The sequence below is a fragment of the Mauremys mutica genome, chromosome 4 (genome assembly GCF_020497125.1).
Source record: "Mauremys mutica isolate MM-2020 ecotype Southern chromosome 4, ASM2049712v1, whole genome shotgun sequence".
Lineage (NCBI taxonomy): Eukaryota > Metazoa > Chordata > Testudines > Geoemydidae > Mauremys > Mauremys mutica.
In genome coordinates this window covers 164,343,318-164,363,298 of record NC_059075.1, presented here as the reverse complement: position 1 = coordinate 164,363,298, position 19,981 = coordinate 164,343,318, and the positions used below count along the sequence as shown (strand labels likewise).

The 19,981-nt window shown below is 65.4% G+C and overlaps 1 protein-coding gene and 1 pseudogene across 1 annotated transcript; both read left to right on the top strand.

The window, feature by feature from the left end:
- The first annotated feature begins 5,031 nt into the window (after positions 1-5,031).
- On the top strand, positions 5,032-6,393 carry LOC123369246 (mucin-5AC-like). Its single transcript, XM_045014601.1, has one exon. It carries the CDS (start codon positions 5,032-5,034, stop codon positions 6,391-6,393), a length of 1,362 nt encoding a protein of 453 aa, XP_044870536.1.
- Positions 6,394-10,803: 4,410 nt separating this feature from the next.
- On the top strand, positions 10,804-18,706 carry LOC123367975 (annotated as a pseudogene).
- The last annotated feature ends 1,275 nt before the right edge of the window (positions 18,707-19,981 follow it).

Sequence of the window (19,981 nt, the reverse complement as noted above, 5' to 3'; positions counted from 1 at the left end):
TCCCAACCCCCTGCAGACGGGGGAATAGACTGGAGGGGCCAATCTTCCCCCCACCCTCACCCCTCCCTGCTCTTCATCCACCCTACCTCCTCCTCACCTCTTTGAACTCCTGGATTTGGGTTTGGTCAAACATAGAGAAGACATTGGAGCTGCCTTCAGCTGCCTTCCTCTTCGCCTTCTTGGGTGCCTGGGGTTTTTTTTTCGGGGGGGGGAGTGGAGGGGAAGAAAAGCAGACAGGCTGTGGCATGACGAAGGTTAACCCTAACCCCCCCCCAACCCCGACCCCAGATCTGAGCCCTGGACATAGGTCTGGTGCCCCATATCACCCTCATCCTCCCTGTCTGTGATCAGCGGGTGCAGAGCCCAAGAGATGGACTGGGGAGCTCTTGTGGTGAACCTAGAGAAGTGGGGGTTATTGGGGGTGCATGGGAGCTAGCGAGGGAATTGGGGTGCAGTGTGCAATCTTGGGGGGCTACAGGAGGTGCAGGGGAGATATGGGTGGAATGTGCATAGGGGGACATTGAGAGGTGCATGGGAGTTATTGGGGTGCATGAGAATTACTGGGATGTGCACGGTGTTAGTGGGGAAATTGGGGTGCACAGCAGTTATTGGGGAGCATATTGGAGTTAGAGGGGAAAATAGGGGTGCATATGAGTTATTGGGGTGCATGGGAGTTAGTGGGGGAAATGGGGGTGCCTGGGAAACACCTGTTAAGCAATGCAAGTGGGGGGCCTCAGCTGTGTCTAGGGGCAGTTATGAGATGGAGCCCCCCAACGGATAACAGGGCTATCCCAGGCTTTTTCCCTTGGGGTAGCTGGCCCTAAATCAAAGGTGGGGTGCTTTTGCCCAGGCTAGAGGGAGAGGTTTGGGTGCCCCAAGATTTTAGCCCTAGGGTTGGAAGATACCCCAGGGACACAGATTCTGCTGCCCCCCAATACACATGGGGGATTATTTTTTGTCTGTGTGTCCCCCCCCCCCAGATGGGGCCACCATGGCTCAGTTGGGTGTCGGGACCCAGATGGCCCCACAGTCTCAGTGACGGGAGGGCGGTGGAAGGGGACAGAGATCCGGTGGGGATGGGGGCCCAAGCGCCGTTTGTCGGTGCATCGGACTCCATCTCTCCCCCCTCCCTGCCTAGAGCACCCTGGTGGCCGGGGGAAACCGCGGGGGAAGGGACCCGGATAGACGTGACCCCAAAACCTGCAGGAGAGTAGGACATGTCTGAGCCATCTTAGGGGGATACCTGGAGACAGACAGGTGCAGGAGGGAGGGGGGGGGCATGGATGGGTAGCTAGAGGTGAGGGGGGATAGACAGATGGATGGCTAGATAGGGGGTGTATGGATCTAGAGAGAGAGGAGTGGGGGGATGGGGCTAGAGAGATAGATAGAGGGGTGTATGTGAGGATGGATAGATAGAGTGTAAGGGATAGATAGATGGATAGAGTGGGTGGATGGGGATAGATAGATAGAGTGGGTGGATGGGGATAGATAGATAGAGGGGGTGTGTGGGGATAGATAGAGGGGTGGATGGGGATAGATAGATAGAGGGGGTGGTTGGGGATAGGTAGGTAGGTAGGGGTGTGTGGGGATAGATAGATAGATAGATAGATAGATAAATGGGGTGGTTGGGGATAGGTAGGTAGGTGGTGGGGTGGGGGGACAGATGTCTCGATTGATCCCCTGGTAATTTCTCTCCACACTGTAGCTTTCCACAGGCGGGTCCGAGTGTCCCAAAGCCGCGGCGTGTGCATGTGGGTCTCTGTTCAATTCCCCGGGGTCCGTCCATCCGTCTGCCTGTGTCCGTCTCACTTACCATCTCCTCTCGGCGGGCGGGCGCAGCTGCTGGGAGGTCTCTGCTGGCGGGGGAAGCTGGGCAGGCTGCAGAGCCCTGCCAATCCCCCTGGGGTTATATAGCTCTCCCGGGGGTGCCGGGGGGGTGACGGGCCAAGCGCTAACTATAGCAGCATCTTCAAGTTTGGCTCGGAGGAGCCCAGGGCTTGAAATAGATCCCGGCCGGGCCGCTCCTTTCTTGGAGAAAGGAGACAGGAGAGGTGGGATCCCTCCAGTCTGCTTGGCCCCCAGCCTGCCCCACATGACCCCCCCAGAGGGTCTCCCCCGACCCCCTATATTGCCCCAACATAGAGCCTGCCAGCTTCCCTGACCTGCTTCTGCCCCATTCACCTCCTCTGCTGCCCCCGGGTGTCACCCCAATATTGGGCCCCACCTGCTCCCCGATATCACCCCCAGTATGGGTCCCCCCTCCTTTGCACCATCTGCTGCTCCCTGTGTCACACCTTTATGAGTCCCCCTCTCTTGTCCCATCTGCTCCCCCAATATGGGCCCCCCTACAAGGTTCAGATCCCCCCATTCCCCTCTGAGGGACTTCTCTGCTGCCCCCACCCCCCATGTGTGGGCCACCCCTCTATGGGTCCCCCTATAATATTCAGCTATTGCTCCAACTCATCACACATGCACCCTCCCTCCTCTCTCCATGTGTCTCCCCAATAGTGGTCCCCACTGAAAGGATCAGTCCCCCCACCCTCCATGTGTCACCCCTATATGGGTCCCCCCACAAGATCCAAGGGCCCTGGAACTCTGAACCTCTTCTGTTGTTCCCATGCGTGTCACCCCAATAAGGGTCCCCACTATGGGGTGACCCCATCCCACCCCACTGCTTGGCCTCTGCTTGGTATCTCCATGAGAGGGACATAGATGGAGGGAGAGAGAAATGGAGGGGTGTGGGAAGGGGATGGAGAGACTTGGCAGATCGCCTCTGGGTGGGAGTGGCCTAGTGGGGTGTCTCTGTGCCCTGGGGCAGGGACTGTCCTGTGTGTGCCATATCCCTCTCTGTCCCCCTCCCTGTTCCTGGGTATCTGGGCGTCCTGGAGAAAGTTTCCTTCTCAAGACGGGCGGCACCAGCTGTCTCCTCTGAGCCACCGACAACTTGGCAGCCCTCACGCCACTCTGCCCAGCCCTGGGGCGGCCCTCCCCACCCCCACGGCACACCGATCCGATCCCTGGTTAGGGGCCAGCCTCGTGCCCTGCACCCGACACACACTGGGATCTACCACCTGCCCCTATGTGCCAAGAGCTGGTACAGGGGAGGGGGGAGACCGAGCTGAATAAACCAGGTGGGATGGGTTGAGGGGCAAGTTGATGGGGAGGGGAATCTTGTGCATAAGCCCCTCCTACAATTCAGAGCTCCTCCTCCAATCCCAGAGCAGGCTGAATCTCCCTGCTAAAGGACTCTGCAAACAGGCTCCAAATGATGCAGTGGTCATCCTTAGGGTCCAGAGTGAACACTCATGCAGGTGGAGGGGGTGGGGCAACCGTGTGTTAGGGTTATAAATGGGAAACTCAATCAGTTTTTTTGAGCTCCCTGTCCCACCCTGCACTCTCACCCCACACTCCCCTGTCAGAGAACCCAGGAGTCCTGGCTCCCAGCCCTCACATATGAAGGCAGGAGGGGAAGCAGCTGGGGTCTTCAGAAGCATAGAATATCAGGGCTGGAAGGGACCTCAGGAGGTCTCTAGTCCAACCCCCTGCTCAAAGCAGGACCAAACCCCAACTAAATCCCTAAATGGCCTCCTCAAGGATTGAACTCACAACCCTGGGTGCATCAGGCCAATGCTTCAACCACTGAGCTATCAGGGTCTTTGATCACATGAAGGGGAGGAGGGGCCGCCTCCCCCCCACCCCCCCCAGTGCAGGGTAGCCCCATCCCCATCCCCAGGGGCTCCTGCAGGCCCGGCTGAGCCAACCCTGCCCCCCACCCCCGGAAGGTGCTGGGATGTTTCCAGGGGCTGCTTCACTCCCCCGCCCCCCCTTCTGCCACCCCCATGGGTGACCCCCCCCCCCAGGGACCTGCCATTTCATGTCATGTGACTCCAATTCCCCCCTCCCCCCCCATGGGCATCACCTGCCAGGAAAGCCTGGGACCTCACCCCTCCCCCAAGCTAGGGAGAGAACCCAGGCGTCCGGGCTCCCAGCCCCGCCCCCCGCGAGCTGGGGCAGAACCCACGAGTCCGGGCTCCCCCTCGCTAACCCACTTGACCAAACTCCCAGAATCCTTTTCAACTTGGCCAACCCCCAGCCCACTTCCCATTGGCTGCTGCCGGGCTCCCTCCCGCCTCCCTTTCTATTGGCGGCCACTTCCGCCATCCCTTCTCTTCTATTGGTTGAGACAACCGCCAATCAACCGCCCAACTGTCACCAACGGCCCCTCCCCCTTGGCGCAGTCCGCCCCGTTCTGAGCTGCCCGCTCTTGGGTGTCCATTTGTTGAGGAGCCTGCCACTCCCTCCCTAAGTCCGCGCTCATTGGCTCGAGCAGTCGCCGGTCAGTTTCCCGCTCCGATGTTTTATTGGCCAACAGACAAAGCGCTTGGGCCACCGGCGCCAGCTGGAGGTGTCCCCGACACTGATTGGTTAAGCTGCGACCCTGTTTGCCACTAATTGGCTGAGCTGACGCCGGTCCTCCTAGGATTGGTTGAATGTAGAGTTAGACCCGCCCCTTCCTCTCACAGGCCCGACTCTCCTGTCTCTGTGGTGATTGGTTTAACCTCACCTTCCGATTGGGTGGCTGGGGCTATACCTGTGCTGTGATTGGCCACATCTCCACTGGTCCCGCCCCATCGCCCCAGCCCTTCGCTCACCCGCCCTTCCTCTTTTGATTGCCATCTGCCCGATTGGCCGGAACCCCGACCTTCCTTGCCCTGATTGGCCCATCCCGGAGCTGCTCCCGCTCACTCGGACCCGCCCTCCCACAGCCCTCCCCCTCCTCCCCTCTAATTGGCTGGCCCGGTTGCCCTCCCGGCCTGGGATTGGCCGTCCTCCCACGTGGCACTGCCGGGCGGCGCGCGCAGCCTGGGGGGGGGGCCGCCCTGGCTTCTGGTTGCTGGATGCTGAGGCCAAGGCAGAGACCCAGCGAGGCTCCTGCCTCCGCCTCCCTCCCCCATCACTCTAGCCCAGGCCTCGGTGGGGGCCACTAGGCCGCCCCCCCAAGGGCTGGGGGGGGAGGAGCCGGCTGTCGCCATGGAGATGGGGGCTGGCGACACCCCATCGCCCCCACCCCGGTACAACGCCCCCCGCTCGGCGCTCTACGCCGCCAAGCTGAGCGCCATGGCGACGCCAGCCCCGCCGGCGCCCAGACCCCCGGCCACGGCCGGGCCTGGGGGCAACGGGGCCACGGGCAGCGGGGCGTTGGCGTCTCCCACGGCGACGGGCAGCGGGGAGTCGGCGTCTCCCACGGCGACAGGGAGCCTGGCGACATCTCCGCCGGCGACGGGCAGCGGGGCGTCGGCGTCTCCCACGGCGACAGGGAGCCTGGCGACATCTCCGCCGGCGACGGGCAGCGGGGCGTCGGCGTCTCCGCTGGCGACAGGGAGCCTGGCGACATCTCCGCCGGCGACGGGCAGCAGGGCGTCGGCGTCTCCCACGGCGACAGGGAGCCTGGCGACATCTCCGCCGGCGACGGGCAGCGGGGCGTCGGGCAGCGGGGCGTCGGCGTCTCCCACGGCGACAGGGAGCCTGGCGACATCTCCGCCGGCGACGGGCAGCGGGGCGTCGGGCAGCGGGGCGTCGGCGTCTCCCACGGCGACAGGGAGCCTGGCGACATCTCCGCCGGCGACGGGCAGCGGAACTGTGTCACTGGGCACCGCGGCGGCAACCAGCACTGTGGCGGCATCTCCAAGCAACCTGGCGGCATCTCCGACACCTACAGGCCATGTGGCGGTGTCTCTAGGCAACGCGACGGCGTCGCCGGGCAGCGTGGCAGCAGCGACGAGCAGCGGGGTGGCGTGTCCAGGGCCGACGGGCAACAACGCCGATTCGGTGGCATCTCCTGTGGTAACAGCACCCGTAGCCACTATGGCGGCCGCCACAGGGACGGTTTCCATGGAAACGATGCAGATGGCAGGGGTCGACGTGGCGACGGGTCCCACGGAAACGGTCACTGTGGCGGTGGCCTCTCCCACGCCGTCTCCCGCCACGGAAACTGCAGCCCCGCGCACCCCGGTGAAGCCCCTCCCGGCGCCCTTCCCCTCGCCGTCCGTGGTGGTGGTGGCGCCCAGCCCGGTGGTGCCGGAGAAGAGCTCTCCCACTGCGACGGAGGGGCCTGCAGACCTAGGGTCCACCGCCTCCCAGGACATGGGGTCGCAGTCCAGCCTGGGTCCTGGAATCCCACCTCCCAGGCCCCCGCCGGCTCCAGACACCCTGAGTTACCTGGATTCGGTCAGCCTCATGTCGGCGCACCTTGGAGTCCCTGGAGTGGCCCCGGGTTCTTGGACGACGTCAGCTCCCTGGGCGTCGGACTCGGAGATCAATGGCTTGGCCTACCGCCGAACAGACAAATATGCCTTTCCTGGGGGGCAACCCAGCCACTCGGGGATGCTGTGAGTACCCGAGCCCCCCCCACGTCACGTTTTGCTCTTTCCTCTCTAGGGGGCGCTGGCTCCGGTCTGGCGCCATGCAGGGGCCTGGCTGGCTCCCGGGGGTGGGGAAATGGGGCCCAGGGCCTTTGCCCCCTCTAGGGGGCACCATCTCCCATCTAGTTCCCAAGGGTCCAGGCCCCCAGTCCCGGTCCCCGGCAGGCAGCGAGTGGGTTGGGTCCCTCCGCCCAGAGCCGTGCATAGGCCTGCGGGTGCTGGGCAGACCTCCCCCAGAGCTGTGGCGAGGGAAGAGCCTGGAGCAGGGATCTCTCTGGCTCTCCCGGACCCCACCTGAGCCTGCCTCCAGGGCCGCAGCCCCATATCGCCCCCTGGGGGAAGCCAGGCCCTGGGAGCCCCGCTTAGGCCCGTTTTCTCCCCCCATCCCAGGGGGAGTCTCTGCCCCTCAATCCCCCTCCCAGGGGGCCGAAACAAAACTCCTAGGGTACTTGAGATCGCCCCCCCCGCCCGGCCCCCCCCCCGGCCCTCCCCTCAGCCCCCCCAAACTAGCCCAGGTCGGAGTCGGGGGCTGGGGGGCAGGGGCGCGAGACCTGGCCCGCTCGGCACAAGGGTGGCTTGGCTGAAGCCGGTGTCCTTTCCACGCAGGCTGGGGCCTTGCCCATCCCTGGGGCTCAGGGACCTGCCCCGCGATGCGGGCGGGAGAGGGGTTGGGGGAAACTGAGTGGAGGAACTAGGACCCGGGGCTGATCGTGGGGCAATGGGAAGAAGGCAATACCAGACTGGGCTGGGCCGAGGGGCTGATCCGAGGCAGGGATGGGAGCCGGGGGGAGACCCGGGACGATGGGCCAGATCAGAGGGGGTGGGGAGCGGCGCCCTGGGCCTTTTAGGGAGGGACCGAGCGGGGGCCGGGGGAAGAGGTGAGGATGTTGTTCCCTAGGGTATGGATGAGTGGTGGACACTTGGGGGTGTGTATGGGGCTTAGGTGGGGAGGGGCAGAAGCTTGCGGGGCGGTGGGGGGGAAGACTGGGGACAATCCATGGGATGGCTGAGTGGGCTGGGCCCTGGTGTGGCTGGGCCGTGGGGGGCAGGGGCTGGGCCCTGGGGGGGGCTGGGCCGTGGGGGGCAGGGGCTGGGCCCTGGGGGGGCTGGGCCGTGGGGGGCAGGGGCTGGGCCCTGGGGGTGCTGGGCCGTGGGGGGCAGGGGCTGGGCCCTGGGGTCGGCTGGGCCCGTGGGGGGGCAGGGGCTGGGCCCTGGGGCGGCTGGGCCGACAGTGGGGTGCAGGGGCTGGGCCCTGGGGCGGCTTGGGCCGTGGGGGGCAGGGGCAGGGGCTGGGCCCTGGGGCGGCTGGGCCCGTGGGGGCAGGGGCAGGGGCAGGGCCCTGGGTGCGGCTGGGCCGTGGGGGGCAGGGGCAGGGGCTGGGCCCAGGGGCGGCTGGGCCGAGGGGGGCAGGGGCAGGGGGCAGGGGCTGGGCCCTGGGGCGGCTGGGCCGTGGGGGGCAGAGGGCCGGGCCCCTGGGGCGGCTGGGCCGTGGGGGGGCAGGGGTCCCGGGCCCTGGGGCGGCTGGGCCGTGGGGGGCAGGGGCCGGGCCCTGGGGCGGCTGGAGCCGTGGGGGGGCGGGGGCAGGGCCCTGGGGCGGCTGGGCCGTGGGGGGCAGGGGCCGGGCCCCCTTTTTGGTGTGGCGGCTAGGGCTGGGCCGGGCCCTGGGGGGCAGAGTGCTGGGCCGTGGTGATGCTTGGGCCGGGCCGTGGGGGGCAGAGGCTGGGCCGTTGGGATGGCTGGGCCTTGCCGTGGGGGGCAGAGGCTGGGCCGTGGGGGGCAGGGGCTGGGCCGTAGGATGGCTGGGCTGGGCCATGGTATGGCTGGGCTGGGCCGTGGGGGGCAGTGGCTAGGGCCGTGGGGTGGCTGGGCCCCTGGGGGGCAGGGGCTTGGGCCGTGGGGTGGCTGGGCCCTGGGGGGCAGGGGCTGGGCCGTTGGGTTGCTGGGCCCTGGGGGGCAGGGGCAGGGCCGTGGGGTGGCTGGGCCCTAGGGGGCAGGGGCTGGGCTCTGGGGTGGCTGGGCCGTGGGGTGGCTGGGCCGTGAGATGGCAGGGGCTGGGCCCTGGGATGGCTGGGCTGGGCCATGGGGGGCATGAGCTGGGCCCTGGGGGGCAGGGGCTGGGGTCCGGGCCGAGGGGCGGCTGGGCCAGTGGGGGGCCGGGGCCGGGCCCTGGGGCGGCTGGGCTGGGCCGGGCCCTGGGGGGGCAGAGGCTGGGCCGGGCCCTGGGGGCCCTAGAGGCTTGGCCGTGGGATGGCTGGGCCGGGCCCTGGGGGGCATGGGCCGGGCCGTGGGGGGGCAGTGGCCGGGCCGTGGGATGGCTGGGCCGGGCCGTGGGGGGCAGGGGCTGGGCCGTGGGGGGCGGGGGCGGGGCGGGGCCCGGGGGGGAGACAGACCCTGCAGCCACAGCTCTGCCAGTGGTGGGGCGATGGCGGAGAAGGGGCGTCCTCCCCCCCCCCCGCTCACTTGCGACACGCCCCCGCTTCCCTTCCTGAGTTTCTCAATGAGGCAAGCCCCAAGCCATACCACCTTCCTGTGTTCCCCTCCCTGCTCTTCCTGTTTTCTCTTCCTTCTTCTTTCTTTCTTCCGCCCTCCCCCCGCCCATCCACCCCCTACCCTGGGGCCTGGGGGAGGTGGAGCTCAGGATCTGCCCCCCATGCCCCAGGGCCAGCTCCACGGGCCGTTTCATGCCCTGGGCCTGGCTGCTGGGGGGCTGCTCATACGCCCGGGGGGGGGGGGGGGGGGGAAATGGAGAGGCCCCGGGGGCGAGCATTGGCTGAGACCCACAGCAGGACTCATCACATACCAGGTGCATCCAGCTCGGGGTTGGCTTCCCCGGTGTAGGGCCTAGGGGCCTCCGCAGTCCCCTTCCCCTTCCCCCCGAGCCAGCCGGTTCCACCAGCCTGGGGCTTGGATCCGGGCTCAGGGGAGGGGGCAGCAGTGGACCAGCGCAGGGAGGCTGCTCGGGAAGCGGGAAACTGAGAGCTGGGGGCTGGTTGAGCCGGTGCGGCCCGGCTGCTGCTGCGAGGGCTGGTGCAGATGCCTCCCTGGCCCAACCGGCCGCAGAAGTCGTTTCGGCCCCCAACCTGGTTTCCTCCTGGGGGCGATGGAAACCGGGCTGGTGTGTTCCACTATCGGGACCTTGTTCATTTCACTTCCCGGTCAAACCCGCCCATCACATCCCTGGGATGGAGCTTTTGGTAGAGCTGGGGGCAGGGGGAGCCCCGGACTGGGGCTGGCAGGGGCTGCGGGTCCGGGAGTGAGGGGTCAACCAAGGCGCGGCAGAGAGGAAGAGAGAGAAGAGAGAGCTGGGGGGGGGGGCAGGGCTGGGCTGTGGCTGGCAGGGGCGTCGGCTCTCGGCTCGCGGTGTGTCGGCATCCAGTGAGGGGCAACCGGCCAGAGCTGGGGGGGCAGGGCTGGGCTGGTCAGGGGCTTCGTGGGGGGGCGGGGTCAGGGAGTGAGGTTGGCAGGCCGGCGGGGGCTTTCCAGGGGGGGCAGGGTGCAGGCGGGCTGTGGGTCCAGGAGTGAGGGGGCCACCGGCAGAGCTGGGGGTAGGGCTGGGCTGGCAGGGGGCTGGCTGCGGGTCGGGAGTGAGGGGCACCGGCAGGGCTGGGGCGGGGCTGCGGGACGGGAGAGAGGGGCACCGGCAGGGCTGGGGGGGGCTGCGGTTCGGGAGTGAGGGGCACCGGCAGGGCTGGGGGGGCAGGGCTGGGCTAGCAGGGTCTGCGGGTCGGGAGTGAGGGGCACCGGCAGAGCTGGGGGGCAGGGCTGGGCTGACAGGGGCTGCGGGTCAGGAGTGAGGGGCAGTGGCAGAGCTGGGGGGGCAGGGCTGGGCTGGCAGGGGCTGCAGGTCGGGAGTGAGGGGCAGTGGCAGAGCTGGGGGGGCAGGGCTGGGCTGGCAGGGGGCTGCGGGTCGGGAGTGAGGGGCACCGGCAGGGCTGTGGGGGGGCAGGGCTGGGCTAGCAGGGGGCCGCGGGTCGGGAGTGAGGGGCACCGGCAGGGCTGTGGGGGCAGGGCTGGGCTAGCAGGGGGCTGCGGGTCGGGAGTGAGGGGCACCGGCAGGGCTGTGGGGGGTGCCGAGGTCTCTCTTAGATGGTTTGATAGGCCCCAGTTCCCGTTGCAGGCTGGGAGCCGACGTGCCCCAACGGGGGGAGTTCTGCTTCTTGCCCCCCCAGTCCCCTCCCGGGCCCTCGTCTGGGTGGGGGAAGCTCCCAGCGCCAGCGGCCCCGCTCCCCCTCCAGGGCACTGCTGTGGGGAAGCTCGCCCCGCTGCCAGGCCTCCCCTGCCGTTACTGGCTGGTGGGGTGTGGCCGCGCCGTGTCTCTGATCCCCTCCCCCCCCGCAGGGAGAGCGCCATCCCGGTGGACGTGGCGCTGGCAGCGGGAGCTCAAATGGCTCGATATGTTTTCCCACTGGGATAAATGGCTCTCGCGGCGATTCCAGAAGGTGAGTAGCAGGGGGCACTGTGGGGAGCCAGGCTGTGGGGGGAGCTCCCGGCTGCTTCAGCCTGGCCTCGCCCAGCCGGGGGCGCGGTGGGGAGGGGCAGCGCGGGCGGGTCGGGTCGCACCCGGCCTCGCCCAGCAGGGGGCGCGTGTGGGGAGGACGAGGGGCTGGCTGGGGGGGGAGCGCCCGGCCTCGCCCAGCAGGGGGCGCTGTGGTGGGCGCTCCCGGCCTCGCCCAGCAGGGGGCGCCCTGGGGAGGACGAGGGACTGGCTGTGGGGGGAGCTCCCGGCCTCGCCCAGCAGGGGGCGCCGTGGGGAGGACGAGGGGCTGGCTGTGGGGGGCGCTCCCGGCCTCGCCCAGCAGGGGGCGCTGTGGGGGCGCTCCCGGCCTCGCCCAGCAGGGGGCGCCGTGGGGAGGACGAGGGGCTGGCTGTGGGGGGCGCTCCCGGCCTCGACCAGCAGGGGCGCCGTGGGGAGACGAGGGGGCTGGCTGTGGGGGGCGCTCCCGGCCTCTCCATGCTGGGGGCGCAGTGGGGGGCGCTCCACGCCTCGCCCAGCAGGGGGCGCTGTGGGGGCCCCATGGCGGCTCTTGTCCCGTAGGTTGAAGCTGCGCTGTCGGAAGGGGATCCCCTCGTCTCTCCGGGCCAAAGCCTGGCAGCTGCTGTCGAACAGCAAGGAGCTCCTGGATCAGAACCCCGGCAAATTTGAGGTGCGCGGGCTCCCCCTCCGGGCTGGTTTTGGGGGGCTGGGAGAGGCGGGGGGTGACGGGCAGCCGGGGGCGAGTCTCACCCCTGTCCCCGTGACCCCTAGGACCTGGAGCGCCAGCCCGGGGACCCCAAGTGGCTGGATGTGATTGAAAAAGGATCTGCACCGGCAGTTCCCTTCCACGAGATGTTTGCCGCCAGGGGAGGCCACGGGTGAGTGACCGGGGGGAGCCCCCCTTGGACCAGAACCTCCTAGTCTCTTTCCTGAGCTGGAGCCGAGCCGGCACCCCCTAGAGGGGACAGGCCCCGCGTCCCATTCCCCGTCCCCTGAGCCAGCCAGTCCCTGCCCTGGGGCTGGAGCCGGCGCCCCCTAGAGGGGACAGGCCCCGCGTCCCATCCCCCGTCCCCTGAGCCAGCCAGTCCCCGCCCTGGGGCTGGAGCCGGCGCCCCCTAGAGGGGACAGGCCCCGCGTCCCATCCCCCGTCCCCTGAGCCAGCCAGTCCCCGCCCTGGGGCTGGAGCCGGCGCCCCCTAGAGGGGACAGGCCCGCGTCCCATCCCCCGTCCCCTGAGCCAGCCAGTCCCTGCCCTGGGCTGGAGCCGGCGCCCCCTAGAGGGGACAGGCCCCGCGTCCATCCCCCGTCCCCTGAGCCAGCCAGTCCCAGCCCTGGGGCTGGAGCCGGCGCCCCCTAGAGGGGAAAGGCCCCGCGTCCCAACCCCCGGCCCCAGAGCCAGCCAGTCCCAGCCCGGGGCTGGAGCCGGCGCCCCCTAGAGGGGACAGGCCCCGCGTCCCATCCCCCGTCCCCTGAGCCAGCCAGTCCCCGCCCTGGGGCTGGAGCCGGCGCCCCCTAGAGGGGACAGGCCCCGCGTCCCATCCCCCGTCCCCTGAGCCAGCCAGTCCCTGCCCTGGGGCTGGAGCCGGCGCCCCCTAGAGGGCAAGGCCCCTGTGTGTGTCTGACCCTCCTCCCTTTCCTCCCACAGGCAGCAGGACTTATACCGCATCCTAAAGGCCTACACCATTTACCGGCCCGACGAGGGGTACTGCCAGGCCCAGGCCCCCGTGGCTGCCGTCCTGCTGATGCACATGCCCGCTGAGGTACGAGCCGCCCGCTAGCGCCCCCGGTGGCCTGAGTGAGAGCCCCCCCCTTTTGGGAGAGCCCCCAGCGTCACGCTCCCCCGATCCCCTCTTGCTTCTTACATGTCTGGCTGGTTTTACCTCTGGGCACTTCTTGGATTTGGGGCTGGGAGCCAGGACTCCTGGGTTCGTTCTCTCCCTGGCTCTGGGAGGGGAGTGGGGTCTAGTGGTTAGAGCGGGGGGGGGCTGGGAGCCAGGACTCCTGGGTTCTCTCCCTGGCTCTGGGAGGGGAGCGGGGGGGCTGGGAGCCAGGACTCCTGGGTTCTCTCCCTGGCTCTGGGAGGGGAGCGGGGGGGCTGGGAGCCAGGATTCCAGGGTTCTGTCCCTTCTCTGGGCAATACCCCTCCCATCTGACATAGCGTCTGTGCATTTTGTCTGTCTGTCCATGTCTCTTTTGCACGATTGTGTTTTGTGTGTCTGTTTTCCGGCTCCCGTTTCTTCCTCCCTCTCTCGCTCTCCAGCCCGAAGCGTTGTCTGTCGCTCTGTCCATCCCAGTCTGGTCAGTCTGTCCGTCGCGTGCAGCTTCGTTCCCCTGTTACACGTGTTGGGGGGTTTCCCCTTCTCCCCCGTTCCTGCGTTGTCTGCCTCTGGCTGGGCGCTGTCTGCACTGCAAAAACCTCAGCGTGTGTGTTAACCCGCGGGAGCTACCGGGGTTAAAAATACAGCGACGCCGCAGCTGCTGTCTCCAGCCGAGTTCGCTAATGGGGGTTAGGAACACGTGTGTGTGTGTGTGTGTACGTACATATCCTCGGTGCGTGTCTGGGTCTCCTCTCTGGGGCGTCTGAGACCTGGTCTACACCTCAAACTTCGAGTGACCCAGCTGGGTCACCCGGGCCAGGACAATCTCGCTCTGAGCAGCGCAGTGAGGTCGACCTAAACCCCAGGGTAGATGAGGCCTGGTCGACAGAAGGAGCTGGATTAACCATGGAGGGGAGAAACCCCGTCTGTCCACGTAGCGCAGCTGCGCCCTGGGGCTGGATCCTCTCTTGGTTTCTGTCTCTGTCTGATGTCTCCCCCTTCTCTCCGTCCCCGCAGCAAGCCTTCTGGTGCCTGGTGCAGATCTGTGAGAAGTACCTGCCAGGCTACTACAGCGCAGGGCTGGTGAGTAGCACCCCCGCTGGTGGGGCAGGGCAGGGCGCTCTCGGGGCTGGCGTCCGCCTGCCCCTCTCTGCGAGGGGGGTTCTGCCGAGTGATCCTTCGTGGAGAGGGGGGTGTTGCTGTTGGGGATGGGGAAGGACGGGGGTTGATGGCAGTGAATGGGGAGCCTTGTGGGGGTGAGCAGTGAAGGGGGAGTGTTGAGGGATGGAGGGACAAGGGAGGGTGTTTGGGGGTGGCAGAGCCAGAGCAGGGGCTGATGTGTTCCCCTCCCCCGGCAGGAAGCCATCCAGCTGGATGGAGAGATCTTCTTTGCCCTGCTGCGCCGGGCATCCCCCATGGCCTATCGGCACTTGAAGAAATACAAGATTGACCCATCCTCTACATGACGGAGTGGTTCATGTGCATCTTCTCCCGCACCCTGCCCTGGGCTTCGGTGCTGCGCGTCTGGGATATGTTCTTCTGCGAGGGTGAGACGTCCCCCCGTTCTGTACGTCGTCCAGCCTCCGTATGAGTGTCACTGCCCAGCCCAATCCGTCAGCCCAATGCAGTCCAACCAGCCAATCAAACCAACCCAACCCAACCTCCAACTCAGTCCATCGTCCCATCCCAACCCACCCTCGCTCCATCCGTCCGTCTGACCAACCCAGCCCGTTCTCCATCCGTCCATCCATCCATCCGACCAACCCAACCCACCCTCGCTCCATCCATCCATCTGACAAACCCAACCCCTTCTCTGTCCGTCCGACCCGACCCAACCCAACCCATTCTCGGTCGTCCGTCCGACCAACCCACCCCAACCCATTCTCCGTCCGTCCGTCCATCCATCCATCCGAGCAACCCAACCCATCCATCCGTCCGAGCAACCCAACCCATCCATCCGTCCGAGCAACCCAACCCATCCATCCGTCTGACCAACCCAACCCACTACTCATCCATCCAGCTGTCCCATCTGTGCATCTGACCAATGGTACCATCCGTCCATGTGACCAACCCATCCTGCATCCATCCAGCCATCCCATCTATCTGATCAGGCCAACCGATCTCCATCCCATCCCAGCCAACCATCCATCTTCTTGACCAGTCTAACCCTACCAACCATCCGTCCATCGTCCCATCCCAACTAGCCATCCATCCATCCGACCTACCCAACCATCCATCCATCCTTCTGACCAGCCCAACCCATTTCCTATCCATCCAACTGTCCCATCCAACCCACTGTCCATCTATATGACCATCCAACCTGTCCCTCATCCATACATCTGACAATCCAACCCATTCCCCATCCAACCCAACCAGCCAATCACCCATTGATCCATCTAACCCAGCCATCCTACCCAACCAAACCATTCAACCCAGTCTAAATCAACCAGACATCCCTTAACCACTCTATACAATTCAACCCAGTCCTTCCAAACCAACCATCCATCTGATCAACCCAACACATATCAACCATGCGTCCAACCCAACACACTGCATCAACCTAATCTGTTAAATCATATTCCATCAACTCAACCATCCATCCAACTCAACCCAATCCAATCCAACCCAGTCATTCTATTCAACGCAACCCAATCCATCAACCCAGACGTCCCATCCAACTAGGGTGACCAGACGTCCTGATTTTATAGGGACAGTCCCGATATTTGGGTCTTTGTCTTACATAGGCACCTATTATCCCCCACCCCATCACACTTGCTATCTGGTCACCCTACATCCAACCCATCCAGCTGACCCCACCTCTGCTCTCCTCCCTATGTGTGCATGGCTGACACCCAGCACAAAGGTCCCTGAAACCCCATGACTCACACCAGTCTCTCTACCCTTTCCCCACCCCAGGGGTGAAGATCGTCTTCCGGGTGGGCCTGGTCCTTCTCCGGAATACGCTGGGCTCGGTGGACAAGCTGCGCAGCTGCCAGGGCATGTACGAAACCATGGAGAAGCTGCGCAACTGCCAGCTCAGAGCATGCAAGAGGATTTCCTCATCCTGGAGGTGAGCCCCGCCCGGCGGCACCGAGCCAGGGCCTGGCTGCTTCAGGATGTGGAAGGGAGACCACCATGGCTCAACAGGGGCGCTGTCGCATAGCAGTCAGAGCTGGCCCCAATGCGGCGCTAGGGGGCGCTGTGCTGCAGGGAGTGGGGCAGGGACTCAGCAGGGGGCGCTCTCCCCTGGCAGCCAGGGCTGGCGCCGACGCCCGAGGGCGCTGTGCTGCAGGGAGCGAGTACGGGCTCTCCCCTGGCAGCCAGGGCTGGCCCTGACGCCCGAGGGCGCTGTGCCGCAGGGAGCGAGTACGGGCTCTCCCCTGCCGGCCAGGGCTGGCCCCGACGCCCGAGGGCGCTGTGCTGCAGGGAGCGAGTACGGGCTCTCCCCTGGCAGCCTGGGCTGGCCCCGACGCCCGAGGGCGCTGCGCTGCAGGGAGCGAGTACGGGCTCTCCCCTGGCAGCCAGGGCTGGCCCGACGCCCGAGGGCGCTGCGCTGCAGGGAGCGAGTACGGGCTCTCCCCTGGCAGCCAGGGCTGGCCCCGACGCCCGAGGGCGCTGCGCTGCAGGGAGCGAGTACGGGTCTCCCCTGGCGGCCAGGGCTGGCCCCGACGCCCGAGGGCGCTGTGCTGCAGGGAGCGAGTACGGGCTCTCCCTGGCAGTTGGTGCTGGCGCCAGTGTGGCACTAGTGCAGGGGTGGGCAAAGTTTTTGGCCCGAGGGCCACGTTGGTGAATACAAACTGTGTGACGGGCCATGAATGCTCACAAAATTGGGGTTGGGGGGACGGGGAGGGAGGGGGGTGCTGGCTCTGGGGTGGGGCTGAGGAGTTTGGGTGCAGGAGGGTGCTCCGGGCTGGGATGGGGGGGTTCGGAGGGCAAGAGGGGGATCAGGGCAGGGGTTTGGGGCATGGGGAGAGGCTCGGGATGCAGGCTCCAGGCGGCGCTTACCTCAAGCAGCTCCTGGAAGCAGCGGCGTGTCCCTTTTCCGGCTCCTAGGCGGAGGTGCGGCCAGGTGGCTCTGCACGCTGCCCCATCTGCAGGCACTGCCCCTGCAGCTCCCATTGGAGCGCCAGAGGGGGCCATTGGAGCGCCTAGGAGCTGGAGCAGGGTCATGCCACGGCTTCCAGGAGCTGCCTGGTGCGGCCCCAGACCCAGCGCCCTGGCTTGAGTGCCAGAGCTGGGCAGGCCTCAGACCCTGCTCCCCAGCGGGAGCTTGCAGGACCAGCTTAAAACGGCTGGTGGGCTGGATCTGGCCCGTGGGCCGTAGTTTGCCAACCCCTGCACTAGGGGGTGCTGTGCTGCAAGGGATGGGACGGATTACCCAGTAGGGGGCGCTCTGGGTCGGGGCAGACCCCAAGCTAGTTCTCCAGAGGGCGCTGTGCCGCCGGGGGTCTGACCTGCGCCTCCCGCCCACAGGTGGTGAACCTGCCGGTGACGGAAGCGCTGATTGAGCGTGAGAACGCCACGCAGCTCAAGAAGTGGCGCGAGACCCGCGGGGAGCTGCAGTATAAACCCTCTCGCCGCCTCACGGCTCCCGCGCCATCCACGAAGAGTGTCACCGCATGAACCCGCGCTGCTGACCTCCAGCGCCAGCCTGCTCAGCCTCACCGGCTTCAAACAGCGGGCGGCCCGCGGCGGCAGTGGGGCGAGCACGGGGGGCAACTTCTCCCCTGCCCACCCCATGGGCAGCCTGGCCGTCTCCGCTGCCCCCACTCCAGCCACTGCCCCAGGCCAGGTGGTGTCGGAAGGGCTCCACCCCGCTCTGCCCTCCCCCACGGGGAACAACACGCCGCTGGCGGGCCCCAAGAAGGGGGGAGCGAAGGAGAAGAAGAAGGAGAAGGAGCGGGAGCGGCTGGCGAAGGAGCGGGAGAAGCAGGAGAAGGAGCGGGGAGCGGCTGGCGAAGGAGCGGGAGAAGCAGGAGAAGAAGGAGAAGGAGAAGCTGGAGCGGAAGCAGCAGAAGGAGCGCGCCAAGGAGGAGGCCAAGCAGAAGAAAGAGAGGAAGGTCTCCATGCGCCGGAAGGAGGCCAAAGCCCCGCCCCGCGCCGAGGACGGGGGGCAAGACGGGGATCCCCCAGCAGGCTCTGTGCTGCAGGACACTTACTTCTGAGCTGAGTGGGGGTGGGACAGCGGGGGGGGCCCTGCTGCCTCCGACCCCACCACAGATTAGCCAAGGACCAAGGGGTGAGGAGACTCAGATGGGGGTGGGGTCGCCGGCTGGGAGGAAGCTGGAATCTAAAGGACAAGAGTGTTGAGCTCTGAGCTAGCCTCCAGGGGGCGCCCCACAATCTTCCTCCTGCCAGGAGGGGACCTGCTTAACGACTTTGAAAGCCAAACGACTACTGTGCTCTCCCCCCCGCTTTCTGTGTCCTCCCCTCCCGTCGGTGGAACGAACAGGTACACCCCTCCCTCCAAGCGCTTTTCCAGGGGTGTGGGGCGTCCCCCTCAAGTCTTAACCAGAATATAATTGTATTAATAGTCCAGCCCGTTTACTGTATATAGGAGAATCCCTTTAAACTATTTAACCACTCCAGCCCTACACTCCCCCCGCCCCTCTGCTCGGGAGAGGTTGGTTTTAAGGGCCACCCTCTTGCCCCCATGCTAGCAGGAGTGCTCCTCTTTGTGCTGTTCACCCCCAAACGCAGTTCTTGTTGATGGACACAGGTATCAATAAAGTTCTTCTCCTTGGACTTTCAGTGGCAAGACGGATGAACTTTATTGACAGCCCAGTGTATGCGGACAGGGCATACGTTCCTCCTTGTCCCAACACCACATTTCTTTATTTATCTGTAGCCCGGTGTTCCCCGACAGGGCATCAGTAAAGCTCATCCGCCTCTCAAGAAGGTGTCGATAAAGTCACGTGCTAGGTGAGAAACTTTATCGATAGCCCAGTGCTTGCAGACAAGAGAACAAGAAAGTTCTTCCATCTCCCAGCACAGGGTTTTTTGTGGCAAGGAGTAAACTTTATTGATAGCCAGTGTTGGACAAACTGGACTGTTCTCGTCTGCCAATGCTGGGCTTTCAATAAAGTTCATTCCTTGTCCCCACCTGGGGCTTCATTACTTGTGTGGTACCCTGGCGGCCCACTGTTATGGTCTCCTTTGGGGCCTTCTGGGAAAGATGGTGAACTTTATTGGTGGCCCACTTTGCTGACAAGGTGTCAAAAAAGTTTCTTCCCTGTAAGAGTGGGGGATGAACTTTATTGACAACCCAGTGTTCGCAGCCAGAGCATGGCATTCCATGTAAGGGCTGGGATGAGCTTTATCGACACTCCAGTGTTTGCAGACAGAATATCCTATTCCATGTGAGAGCTGGGATGAGCTTTATCGATGTCCCAGTGTTTGCAGACATGGGTATCAATAAAGTTTATTTCACATGAGAGCCGTGATAAAGTTTATCGAGTCCCCAGTGTTGGTGGACAAGAAGCCAATAAAGTCCCCCAGTGGCTGATGCTATGGGACTTTTTCCGACTAGCACCCCATATAGCCCCCCCCTAATTTGCCCTGGGGGGATATTAAATTGGCTCTTAGACAATACTCCCCCCCTCCCTCCCCCGGGATACTCTCTTGGTTATCTCTTGTCTTGTCAATTCCTTGCCTCCCCTTCCCTGGCTTATTTGTGATTCACCCCAACCATCAACACACTCCAGTCCCCCCAGACCCAACAAACCCCCCCGGCCCCTTAAAAAGCATGAACAAACACCCTTACGATAACTGGAATTTTCTCTCTCTGACTGTGGTACGCTGTGCGACCACTAGAGGACACCCACTGGCCCCATGGAGGGAGAGCAGGGGTCTCAGATGGGAGGCCTAACACTTTCACGCTGGCTGGAAGAGGAGTGGGGCTGACCCAATGGGAATCCCCCAACCCCCACTGTCTTGTGTAAAGCTAGCAAAGAGCACCAGAACTCCTAGGTTCTATCCCTGCCTCCAGGCAGGGAGTGGGGGCTAGTGAGTTAGAGGGTGGGGGTGGGCTGGGAATCAGGACTCCTGGGTTCTATCCCCCAGCTCGGTCTCTTCCCCCTTTGCCTCAGTTTCCCCTCTTTGCAAGACATGGCTTTAACTTAACCTTGTAGAGTGGCTCCTTGGAGCAAGAGACCACATTGCTGCTCTTTGCCTCCAGCCAAACCTCATTCCCACAATTCACCTCTCCCCCAAACCATGCCGCCAGCTGCCCCCCCCAGCCAATGTAACTCCCACCTGCCACCCAACAAG

What these genes read in the sequence shown, in the direction of transcription:
- LOC123369246 (XM_045014601.1), top strand. Translation starts at nt 5,032, where the DNA reads ATGGAGATGGGGGCTGGCGACACCCCATCGCCCCCACCCCGGTACAAC.